At 48.3% G+C, this 12,616-nt stretch overlaps 1 protein-coding gene across 5 annotated transcripts in view; it reads left to right on the top strand.

The window, feature by feature from the left end:
- The window catches only part of DOP1B (DOP1 leucine zipper like protein B), a 98,923-nt gene that overhangs the window by 29,328 nt on the left and 56,979 nt on the right, over positions 1 to 12,616 (top strand). For all 5 annotated transcript variants that reach the window (XM_066370248.1, XM_066370247.1, XM_066370245.1 and 2 more), the window contains 6 exons: positions 3,033 to 3,222; positions 5,009 to 5,107; positions 5,397 to 5,520; positions 7,537 to 7,646; positions 7,875 to 7,989; positions 11,993 to 12,113. In XM_066370248.1, coding sequence (XP_066226345.1) covers positions 3,033 to 3,222; positions 5,009 to 5,107; positions 5,397 to 5,520; positions 7,537 to 7,646; positions 7,875 to 7,989; positions 11,993 to 12,113 — 759 coding nt within the window. The remainder of the gene's footprint in view (positions 1 to 3,032; positions 3,223 to 5,008; positions 5,108 to 5,396; positions 5,521 to 7,536; positions 7,647 to 7,874; positions 7,990 to 11,992; positions 12,114 to 12,616) is intronic.

Here is a 12,616-nt window from a genome sequence, read left to right as displayed (position 1 = left end):
ATCTGACTTGAGTGGCAACCAGGATGCTGCTGTCACCATTCCACCTGTTTGATGTTGTGACAGCTCTGTTTTCTATGGCTGGCCATTTGGCAAGGTGGCTACCCATCCAAGGTTGTGGCAACGGCACACGGTGCCACATTTCCTTTGTCTCAGCTGCGCTGAGAAGAATGTTGGTGGCGTCGAATGAGCTTGTGTTTGCAGGAAGCACAGAGCTCAGCAGCCAGGACGCGTGAGGAAGGCTGGGAATAGTGGATTTGGTTTGGTTTGGTGTTTGGTTGTTGATTGGTTTTGAATAGAGAAGGTTAGAGTTCTGGGCTCTAAACTGTTCATGATCATTTTAGAGTTTCACAATTGAGATGGTGATAAGAGTAGTTCTTATTTAGCAGATTACTTAGCCGTTAACCCCAGTTATCTCGCAGCTTTACTCCACTCTCTATTGCAACGTTGTCGGAATTGCCAGGTTTTTTTGGAGGGGAACTGGAGCATCACTTAAAATTTTAATACCCATTAATTTTTTCAGAATAAAATGAGACCTAAAGCTGCATTTATTTAATAAAGAGAACTATCTGGTATTCTCTGAATATTGAATAAGGAATAGCATATGTGGCATTTCCTAGGCTTTGCGATAGAAGAACCCCTCTTATGTGGGTCAGCTCAAGTGGCCAGTGTTCCGTGGAACATATTTTGGGAATATGTTGTTGTGAGCAAAGGAGGATGTAATAGCATGTGCACTGTAGTGTTTATGACGGGTTTTATCTCAGAGTCAGTCTAGTGAGAGGGGTCCCAGGGAGAGGAGCACTGCGGGGCTTCCTAAATTAATTTGCTGCTCTAGGAATCTCTTCCTAGCTCAGAACCGTCTTGTATGCGCAGGGGGCACAGTGACCATTTTCCCAGTGTACTGGAACTGCAGCCATTGAGTGTTGTTTCTGCCCAAGTTAGGCTTTTGCTGTGTCGCCCAGAGCCGGGCAGCCATAGCTTGTTCGCTCAGCATGGATGGAAGTCCAGGGTATACCTTCAGCTATGGCGTTCTGCATGCTGTTCCTAAACACTTGGCTGTTACTTGGGCCTCTTCGTCTTTGTTTTATTTCTGAGAAAATGAAACCATGTGTCATTTGCAACAAATATTTTATTAGACAAAAAAGGGCACAGACTAGTTTTAAGGAAACTAGAACTCATTTTTTTCTTGTGAGAAAGGGAGAAAGACAGGAAAGGAGAGAGATGAGAAGCATCAACTCGTAGTTGTGCTACTTTAGTTGTTCATTGATTGCTTCTCATTAAAACTCATTTTTTTTTCTGACAAACAGAGAGAGGGACAGATAAGGACAGACAGGGAGGAAGAGAAATGAAAAGCATCAATTCTTCATTGCGGTACCTTAGTTGTTCACTGATTGCTTTCTCATATGTGCCTTGATGGGGGGGCGGCTACAGCGGAGCAAGTGACCCCTTGCTCTAGCCAGCATCCCTGGGCTCAAGCCAGCAACCTTTGGGCTCAAGCTAGCAACTATGGGGTCATGTCTATGATCCTACGCTCAAGCCAGCGACCCCGTGCTCAAGCTGGTGAGCCTGTGCTCAAGCCGGATGAGCCTGCATGCAAACTGGTCAACTCAGGGTTTTGAACCTGGTTCCTCCCAGTCCAGCACTCTATCCACTGTGCTACCACCTGGTCAGGCTAGAACTCATTTTTAATATGAAAAGGTAGTAGACTTTTGTCTGAAATGCTTTTGCATAAGCTGAATTGATTGTTGAAAACTAAGCTGAAGACAGTTTGAGTTATAATAAAGGGAAGAGTGACATTTGTCTGACAGTTTCAAGTGCCAGCTGTGTGTCAGATGCTCATCTGGGCGCCGGGGACACGTCAGCAAACAGAGCCTCTGTAGCAGTTAATGGTAGGTGATGTCGCCTGAGCCTGGCTCTGTCTCTGGGCTGAGTTTTCACACAAGACTCACATGTTTCTCACAACATCTCCGTATCTTTCCCTGTCTCATAGCAGAAAGCTGACATGCACAGAAGTTAAATTTGTCCTGGAGACCACAGCCAAGAAGTGGACATGAGAGTTAGACACCAGAAGCCCAGGCAGACCACCGCATTCCACTGGCCTGGTCCTTCTGTGACTGTGTCGGTCTTCTTTGCAAATAGGAAGCATATGAGAAATGAAACCCTTTAGGATTCTGAGTCTGATCCCTCATTAAGTGAAGGCCTTTTACTGGCAGATGCTGTCACCCAGCCTGCCATCTTTGCCCTCACTGTTGACAGGGAAGACATTTTAGTCAGCCACAGGTACAGCACCAAGCAAGGGCCTGGCAGGGCTGGCGTCAGGGGGAACAAGCCCTGACCCGCTGATGACCCTGCTTCTCCTAAAGGACGTCTGAAGTTGTTGATGTGGTGTCATGGGGAAGATCTAGATAAAGATAAGAGCTGACTTTGTGTCAGCCTCAGCTGGAAAACCTCCTGGAGTGAGGGTCGGTGTGTGGAGCTGCTGTGGGCACAGTGACAGAAAGCACCATCGCAGGCTTCATGGAACTTGCAGTGGAGTGGGAGGCCCAGCCGGATTCTGTCCCCCGTGTTTCTGAAGTCAGCTGTCATTTGGCACATTTTTAGCTGGTCTCACATTGGGAGTAAGTAAAGTCTCAAGTTGGTCACATAATGACTCCTTATGCTTTGATATAAAGTGGCTGCTATGCTCGTCCTCTTCCTGGTGGTGGGGCAGCCCTCCTGTAAAGTAGCGCCATCAGTGGCAAGGTGAGAGGCAGATGTGGATCTCAGGATATGGTGACGCAGACGGTCACACACTGCCTGTTGGCCAGGAAGCTGTAACTCTCAGGATATATGTGTTTTGGCAAATTTCATCTTAGTGACAGTGACAGGTGGACAAACACCAGAAGACCAGACAGGGCAGCAGATCAGAATGGAGGATGATGGTGTTTCGTGGCCAGGGGGCATGAGCTCACTGTTCCCAAAGCATTCACAGAGCAGCACAGTGAGACGCGGACACGTGGAAACAGCCCTTAAATTCTGTCATTTCTCGTCCACAGAACAGACGCTCTGCTTCTGAGACTGTCTCTGGTGGTCGGCAAAGAGGTGTTTTATGCTGCCCTTTGGGGGAGCGTCCTGGCGAACCCGTCCATCCGCCTGCCTGCCTCACTCTTTGTGGTGGGCCACATCAGCAGGGACTCGCCCGGCAAGGAGCAGAAGTACATGTTGGGGACAGACTACCAGCTGGCGGTGAGCGCTAACCTCCTTGCCGGAGCTGTGGGGGTCACTGGGGCGTGCAAGTATAGCTGGTCCCTGGGCTGCAAAAGGGACATCAGGGAGCAGCGGGGAAGTGGAGGCAGAGCATGTGTAATGATCTGCTGAGCCAGGTATGGGGGCGGCATCATCACTCACAAGGAAGCCCAGGGTGGTGGTGTTTGTTTTTCACACATGCATTACTATTTTGTGTGTTCAAATAACTGATGTTTATACCTAAAGAGGGCCCTGTGGAGGCCCCCAGCTCCTTAGCAGTGCGGTTTGATGTACAGTACGTGGAAGGCCTTGCACAGGAACTCTGCAGCTTTATAAAATCTGTTTTCTTCCTCTGCCCTGCGACACACCGACCACCGCCTGCACCTGGGATTCCTCCTCTTCTGGCCACTGCCTAGGTCCCACTCCAGCCACATCCTCTCCTCTCGCTGCTCCCAGACCTAGATTGTTGGGATTGCTCGAGTGTCCGACCCCTGTCCCTTTGAGGACAGCTCTCTTCCCTGGCAGTGACACGCGTTCTTGTGACCTTAAAAAGCGGAACTTCCCTGGTGTTTGTCTCTTCCCCTCCAAACACAGTTGTGTGTTTAACGGCTTGCTATCGCCACCTAGTGGTGTACCTAATGCTTTGAACTTACAATGTTGGAAATTGAATTCCACGGTAAGGGAGTTGGCAACTTGGTGTGCACTTACCCCACCACCCAAGTCCATTCCTCTTTGCAAAGTGGAGATAATAGGTCTGAGGATTAAGTGAAGCGACTGATGAAAAGCACCTGCACAGCACTCAGGACACAGGAGAGCCTCATCTATACGTCCCCTGCTCTTCTGCCCTGTCAGCACCACTTCTCTCTCCTCCTTCCATTTTCACGGCCCTGCTCCAACTTCTTAAGTCTTGCTTCCATAGCATAATTTCTAACTGGTTTCTCCTCTCCCCATTCTCCACCCCCCCCCCCCCCTTCGCTTAAAAGATTTGCATAGCTTTCCTCATGTCTACACTGTGCTCGAAAAATACCTGGATTCTGTTGCCTAAAGTCCAAACTCAGGAATATTCTTAACAGTCTGCTCCCAGCCCACCAGATGCCTTACTCTCTTCTTCAGCCCCCTCCGCTCCCAGAGGGATTGCCCACCTGGCCTCAGATGGCTGGGATGCTGTCCTTGCTCCCACAGTCCTGCACTCACTCTCTGTCCCTTTTCTCCAGGGCTCTTGATGGAGATCCTTTGTGTCCTTGAAGTTCAGCTTTTTCACAAAGCTTCCACGTTTTCTCAAAAGAAAGGGTCTCGTCCTTTCTTCTTCTGAGTCCTCGTAGCTTTTTGTTGCTGTCTTAGAGCTTCCATCATCTGTTACACAACTGCACTCCACTGTCTGTGCTCAGAAAAGATACTTGAAATAGGGCCTAACTTGGTTTGGAGTCTATATGACTGAATGTCTTTGGAGTGTGTTTAGCCAAAAGTTTCTGTTGGAACTTACAGACATTCCTTTCTGGAATCACAGAATTTGGGGTCTCAGAACCCAACCATCAAGTCCAAAGCCCTCTGGCTCCGAGACAAAAATGTGGGGTGGCAGCTGACCAAAACCTGATGCCAGAGCCCCTCGTTTCTGGACCTGGAACCTGGGTTTCCCACTCATGTATCTATTGTTCTGTTCTCATGACTTAACACGGCAGTTCCAAGTTCCCCAGAAAAGTTACTCTCATTATTATGACTGAACGGTAGCCTGCAAGTGATGTTAAAGTCTTGGGTGTGAAATGTTCATGTCATTTGTCATTTATAGGTAAAGGCTTTATGTGCATCACTATTGGATTCCAATGTTCTGGTGCAAAGAAATAATCTGGAAATCGTCCTCTTCTTCTTCCCACTTTATACCTGCCTGGTGAGTCATTGGTGTTCTTATGGAGATCACTGGTGTTTCCCAAGGGGGCGGGCAGGCAGGATAGACCTCAGGTGCCCTTCTGGGGAGGCGAGCACCACTTGGTGAGCACCACTTGGTGAGCAACGTTTGCCTGCAGCCACAGAACAGTCCTGGTTCACTTTTGTGAGGATGATGTCCCTGGGCACTGTGGAGAATGGCCTTTTTAAGAGGAAGCTCTGGAGACGGGTAGGAAGGGCAGTGTGTCAGGGAGTCAATAACTGACCCTCTGTCTCCTCTGTCCTCCTGGTAGGACCCTGACGAGAGAGCCATTCCCCTGCTCAGACCTGACATCGTACGACTCCTCTCTGCAGCCACCCAGACCTTGCTGAGAAGAGACATGTCTCTAAACAGGAGGCTTTATGCGTGGTTACTAGGTACTGCCAAATACACACTCACAGGACGTTCAGGTGGCACCTCGTAGTTAGTGCTGATTGTTGGTGTGAATTTTGCTCTCAGTGGCGCATGTCTGAGTCCTGACTTGTGGAGACAACACGATGCACATGGCTCTGTGCCACTGGGCTCTGCTGCCCACACCGCAGCTCTGGTTATTTTGAAGTTATTACTTTAAAAACAAGGAAACAATAAAGGAAAATTTTGAAAATGCTAACTGGATCTCATTTTAAGAAGCTTGAAATACCACTAAAAACGCAGCCAAACCGTATTCAGGTAGAAGCCAGTTGCCATGGAGAGGTTTCACAGGATTGGGGGGGGGGTACCTGCACACACGGCCTGTGTGTAAAATGTTGTGTGCGGATGGGTGGTGTGAGGCATTGCGATGCTTGGGTCATATTTGGGTATCTCGGGGAGAGCATGAGAACCCAGGGCGTGTGTCTCTGTGACTGTGAGTTTTGTGTTTTACAGCCTGTAAACTTGTAGGAAGAGAACCCCTGGCTCTGAGTTCGAAAGCTTCACCAGGGACAAAGTCCAGGAAGTCAGAGGCTGGAAGCGTAGCACTTTTTGAGTTTTAAAATTCCTGTATTTGTGTACCTATGGAAAGATGGTATGCAAAGCAACTGTGAAAGGACTCTACACCTTTATTTGTTTCAAGACTATTTTTTCTAGAACAGTTTTAGGCTCACTGCAAAATTAAGTGAAAGGCACGGACGTTCCTGTACACCCCCTGCACAGGCACAGCCTCCTGTCGTCAGCATGCCCCCTGGGTGGTGCACTTGTTACTGTCCATGAGCCTCCATCAGCATCTGTCACCCCCAGAGCCGACAGCTTCCATTAGGGCTACTCGGGCTGTAGTGCATTTGGTGGGCTTAGACAAATGTATAATGACATGTGTCCACCAGTGTTTTTAGAGTAGTTTCACTGCCCTAAAAAGCCTCTGTGGGCCCTGGCCGGTTGGCTCAGCGGTAGAGCGTTGGCCTGGCGTGTGGGGGACCCGGGTTCGATTCCCGGCCAGGGCACATGGGAGAAGCGCCCATTTGCTTCTCCACCCCTCCTCCTTCCTCTCTGTCTCTCTCTTCTCCTCCCGCAGCCAAGGCTCCATTGGAGCAAGGATGGCCTGGGCGCTGGGGATGGCTCCTTGGCCTCTACCCCAGGCGCTAGAGTGGCTCTGGTCACGGCAGAGCAACGCCCCGGAGGGGCAGAGCATCGCCCCCTGGTGGGCGTGCCGGGTGGATCCCGGTCGGGCGCATGCGGGAGTCTGTCTGACTGTCTCTCCCAGTTTCCAGCTTCAGAAAAATACAAAAAAAAAAAAAAAAAGCCTCTGTGCTTCACAGCTTTTTTAAACCCCCAACACACAGTACTTATCACACCAAAGTCAGGAAGTCCTTTCTTCCCTCTCTCCCCCTGGAAGTCATTGCATGGAAGCTCATCAAGGATTTCAAGCCTTTTTATCAAAAGGATGATTTTGTTCCATGTGTAGCTCCCTCTTGGGGCTTGTCCTGCTGTGCACAGAGAGGACCTGGGGTCCGGGCTCAATGCTGGCTCCAACCACTTTAGCCGCAGCCCCAGGAGTCTCAGGCCCCTGGCTTGTACCATGTGAAGGCTGTTCCTCACCCTGAGGACCTCACAGACTTGCCCAGGATTCAAAATAAGGACGTACAGATGGGAATGTCTTGCGTTCAAGTAACGCTGTACAAGTATACACTGGTATTTTCAAAATGATACTTACTCCATTAGATCCTGGCCATCCCACCTGTCAGACGCTTGGGCTGACTTCTGAGACAGACTAACTCGGTGTTGAGGTGTTCTGTCTGTCTGATCCTGAGCATGTCGGAAGAGTGGAAGAGCTGTGCCTTGGTCTTGCTCTATCTGATTTTGTTTTTTGTCAGAGGAATTACATTTTTAGAAACACTCTGTCATGAAGAGGCCTTTGCACAGTTTGATGCACTTTATCAGTACAGCTCTCTTTACAGCTCATGTTGCTTATTCTTTTATAGGTTCAGATATCAAAGGAAACACCATTGTGCCAGAATCTGAACTCTCCAATTCTTATGAAGACCAGTCCTCATATTTTTTTGAAAAATATTCCAAGGATCTTTTAGTTGAGGTAAAGGAGCATTTCTGGAAAGTTGACCCCAAATCCTGATCATATGCTTCAGTGTCATTTTCTGTGGGACCTCAGAGTAGACACAGGGCACGTTGCTTCGTGCACGGTTAGGAAAAGTCCGTGTGCTCACTTAGTGCTGTGCACTTGCTTTCCTTTCTGTCCCGGAGAACAGCTAGCACTGTCATACTTCACTATTACAATCTCCTAATGTGGCTTTTTAAAAAATAGGGTCTGGCTGAGCTGTTGCACCAGGAGTTCTCAGATGCTGACGTAGAGGAACGCCACTACGCATACCTGAGGCCCTTCCGCATCCTCACCAGTCTGCTGGACAAGCCAGAAATAGGTACTGTTAGAAACCCTAGCCTGGATAGCTCAGTTGGTAGAACATCAGACTTTTAATTTGAGGATCCAGTTCTTGTCCCTACTCTGGCATCTTGTTTTGACCCTGGCCAGTTGGCTCAGCAGTAGAGCATCAGCCCAGCATGTGGAAGTCCTGGGTTCAATTCACAGTCAGGGCACACAGGAGTCGTGACGATCTGCTTCTCTTCCCCCCTTCCCTCCCTCCTCTCCCACAACCATGGCTCGAATGGTTCAAGCAAAGTTGGCCCCGGGCACTGAGGATGGCTCCATGGCCTCAGACTCGGTGCTAAAATAGCTCAGTTGCTGAGCAATGGAGCTGTGGCTCAGCTGGGCAGAGCATGGCATGGTATAGGATTGCTGGGTGGATCCCAGTCAGAGCGCATGGGGGGGGAGGGTCTGTCATTGCCTCCTGCCTCTCACTGAATAAAAAAAAAGTAACACTTACATGCTGTGTGCCATATAATAACACCTACTGTTAGAAACCCTGTTACACATCATGTGCCAGTATGGATAACAGGTACTGTTAGAAACCCTGTTATGTAGTGTGTGCTGTACAGTTCACCCATTTTTAGATAATTAAAACGTGGTGAGATAGCACATTATTTTAAAGATAATTTAACCTTTGGTATTTCACAATCTCAAAGTGCTTTAGTCATGTTATGTAGTTCAGTTATCCCAGTGGTTGGCAGACTCATTAGTCAACAGAGCCAAATATCAACAGTACAACAATTGAGATTTCTTTTGAGAGCCAAATTTTTTAAACTTAAACTATATAGGTAGGTACATTGTTATTAACTTAATTAGGGTGGAGTACCCTTTGTGGAAGAACCACACTCAAGGGGCCAAAGAGCTGCATGTGGCTTGCAAGCCGCGGTTTGTTAACCACTGAGTTATCCTATCTGGGCACCACTTAAAAGCTGTGACCATTGTTGTTAGGAAACAGCTTTGACCTCCTCTTGGGCGTGGCGGCACAGGGTGGGGGAGCACTGCAGAGCACACACAGTGCTGACCCTGTGGGAATGCTTCTTCCACCGGGTGTTAGACTTCAGATGAGCTCTGGTTTTATTTTCAAGAAAACAAGGGACCCTCCTCCACCTTTTTGCCTTCTGACCCTGGGCAAGTTGCTTCTGTCTTGTGAGCCTCTCTTTTCCTCTCAGATGAAAGGGGTGAACTGGGCTTGGCTTCTAAAGGGCCTCTTACACACTGTGGTCCTGTGAGCATTGGCTGAGAAAAGTGACCTCTCTTCCTTGCTGTAAAGAAATATGCTGCAGTTTCCATTCACTGTACAATCTTAACGCCATAATGGAGAAGAAAAGCCTCATATTCTCCATGGATTTCAGCTTGATAGCGTCGTCCGAGTGCTCGGATGTGCCCGCCCTGTTTGCTGTGCCCGCTCTTGGTGCTGTTTCCTTTTCCCTGTGGCCTCGGGATGTGAGACAGGCATGGAGCATCCTCGGTATGGTAGGGATGGTCTAAACTCTAATGCAAGGGTCCCCAAACTTTTTATACAGGGGGCCAGTTCACTGTCCCTCAGACCGTTGGAGGGCCGGACTATAAAAAAAAACTAGGAACAAATCCCTGTGCACACTGCACATATCTTATTTTAAAGTAAAAAAACAAAACAGGAACAAATACAATATCTAAAATAAAGAACAAGTAAATTTAAATCAACAAACTGACCAGTATTTCAATGGGAACTATGCTCTTCTCACTGACCACCAATGAAAGAGGTGCCCCTTCTGGAAGTGCAGCGGGGGCCAGATAAATGGCCTCAGAGGGCCGCATGCGGTCCATGGGCCATAGTTTGGGGACCCCTGCTCTAATGGTATGAAGGAAAAAAGTCTTCTGGTCAAGTCAGAAGGTCCTTGTGTGTTCGCGCTGCTGTTAATAATAATGGCTGACATTTTTTTGAGTGGTTACTTTGTGCAAAGTGATTTGCATGCATCATTTAATGTATGTCTCCAAACGTACCTCCAAACCTCCAACAGCCCTGAGATGGGTTTCTTTGCTATACCCATTTCACAGATAGGGAGACTAAGGTTGAACAAGGTTAAGTCATTTGCCTGAGACCACCCAGGAGCTGGGACTCCAGAGCCTACACTGTCCTTGATAAGACACTACTGTTTACCTGATGGCTCTCAGACATAAATTACCTGAGACATTACTCATGGAGCACAGATGAACTTGTGTCGCGTGGCATGGGCTGCTCTAGTTGCTGCTGTCCAGAGTCAAAGCATGAAGCGTTTTGCCCTCAAGTGCTACCTACAGGTCCATGTGCTTTGTGCAGACTTTCCTCTCATTCTTCCCCTCCCTTTCCCTTCCCCTTCCCTTCCTCTTCCCTTCCTTTTCCCTCCCCCTCCCCCTCCCCTCCGGTTCTCTTCCCCTTCCCTTCCTTTTCCCTCCCCCTCCCCTCCGGTTCCCTTCCCCTTCCCTTCCTTTTCCCTCCCCCTCCCCTCCGGTTCCCTTCCCCTTCCCTTCCTTTTCCCTCCCCCCTCCCCTCCTCTTCTTTTTCTTTTCCCTCCCTTCCCCTCTCCTCCCTTCTCCCTTTCCCTCCCCTCCCCTCCCCTTCCCTCCCCTCTCCCCTCCCCTCTCCCCTCCCCTCCCCTCTCCCCTTCCCTCCCCTCTCCCCTCCCCTTCCCTCCCCTCTCCCCTCCCCTCTCCCCTCCCCTTTCCCCTCCCCTTCCCTCCCCTCCCCTCTCCCCTCCCTTCCCTCTCCCTGCCCTCAGTCAGCTAGCAATGGCTCCAGGAGTAGTTTCTCCTGATGTGGAGGGACTGCAGCTCAGAAAAGCCATGGTTTGGTCTGAGACACAAAATGACTTATGTAATTTAATTGTTTTGAGAGCTTGCTTTGTAACTTGAAGCATTCAAAGAAAAAAATCTTAAGTTAGCATTTTGGAGATGGGAGTTTTATGTCAAGGCCATTCACTTGGGCTCCTGGTTGTGTTTTCTGGAAGGGATGAGTGGAAGGCTTCTGCTCAGTCATAACGGTCGTTTGGTTTGCTCTCTTTGTCAGTTTAGTTGTCTGGGGAGTGGACGGTGTAGAACTAGATAGCACAGGATGGGCATTCAATCTTGTCTGTCCTCCCGCTCCAAGGCTTCAGCCACGGCCTCCTCTTCTCCTCCACTAACTGGGGCAACTCACTGGCCTTCACTTGTAGAAAGTATTCGGCATTCTCATGCTGTAGATAAAAGATGAACCTGCTGATTACTTTTTACAGATACCCTAACAGAGCTCTCCTTCTCTCTAACTGGATCCTGTTCTCACTCTTCTGTGCATGTGGGTGAGAGTCCTTCCCTTTGCTGCCTGCCAGCTGCTGCTTGTGCAGCAGAAATGTCCTTCCGCCTTGCAGTTGCCTCACTGACCACATGCATCTCTGGCGCGTGGCCTGTTCGGTTCTTCCTGCCGCCTTTATAAGCTTTTTAGGACTGGTGTTTTCCTGTGTGGTGTTTTAGCTCATGACTAAGAGAATCCCGAGTTGTGTTTATATTGAGTACTATTTCTGGCCTAGCAGTTTATGCATAGTTAAAGCATACTTAACCAGTGTTGCCCCAATAAATCCTATAGACATTAAAAAACAAATGAATAAATAAAAGAGCACAGGAACGTTGTGCATACGTCCGGCTCCACGCAGTAGAGTCTGGTTGAAGTGACTTAACTTCTGCCTCAGTCCCTTGTCTGTTTCCAGGACAGCCGTGTAGTACCTGGTTGTGTGGCTGCTGTGAGGATTAAACAAGTTAATAGATACAAAATGCTTACAACAGTGTCCAGCACATAGTAATCTCTACAAAAATACCAGCGATTTTCAGGGATGTTAATCCCCAGCTAAAGTTGTCATTGCTGTAATTTGATATGTTTCTGTGCATTTTAGACTGTATAAATTGTCTCTAGGTATGCAGAGTCACTCCATACATTTCATGTGTATGCCATTTACTGATTTAAAAGCGGATTGTTAATCTCTGTCTGGTCATTTTCTTTTTCATCACAGGGCCTCAGGTGGTTGGGAATTTGTTTCTCGAAGTCATCCGGGCCTTTTATTACTATTGCAGAGATGCCCTCGGCGCTGGCCTTCAGCTGAGCTACACACAGAGTGGAAATTCGCTGATAAGGTCTGGGTTTGGCCTCTGTTTCTTCCCTTCCCTAATGCCATGAATTTCTCCCTTCCATCATTTACCAGAAATTATGAAGTGCTAGGAATGTGTAGAAGCAGCACAGGTTATTTCCGTGAACAGACTGTTCCCTGCTTAATATTGTGAAGAGATTAAAACTGTTTTTTCAACCACTAGTCTGCGGACTGGTCTGCCTGAAATTTCATGCTGGTCCATGAAAGAGTTAACCATCCTGATGTGTGAAGATTATAGACCCAATTATCTTGGTTGAATTTGTTTATGCTCAGGATGATATTTGCCTTAGTGATCCCTGAAATCATTCTCCTATTTCACTAGTCCCCAAGTGTAAAAATGAAAAACACTGGTTTAAAAGGAGTTTGATCTAGTCTCTGCCCTAGCTTGGGAAGTACAAACCATATCTATTGATCAAGTATGAAAAGTTGTTCAACAGAGGCAGTTGAATCTAGATTACTCAAGTAGTGAGTTAGAGGGAGGAGGGCAGG

The sequence above is a fragment of the Saccopteryx leptura genome, chromosome 2, assembly GCF_036850995.1.
Source record: "Saccopteryx leptura isolate mSacLep1 chromosome 2, mSacLep1_pri_phased_curated, whole genome shotgun sequence".
Lineage (NCBI taxonomy): Eukaryota > Metazoa > Chordata > Mammalia > Chiroptera > Emballonuridae > Saccopteryx > Saccopteryx leptura.
The sequence above is the reverse complement of the archived record's forward strand: the minus strand, read 5'-3'. Positions and strand labels throughout refer to the sequence as shown.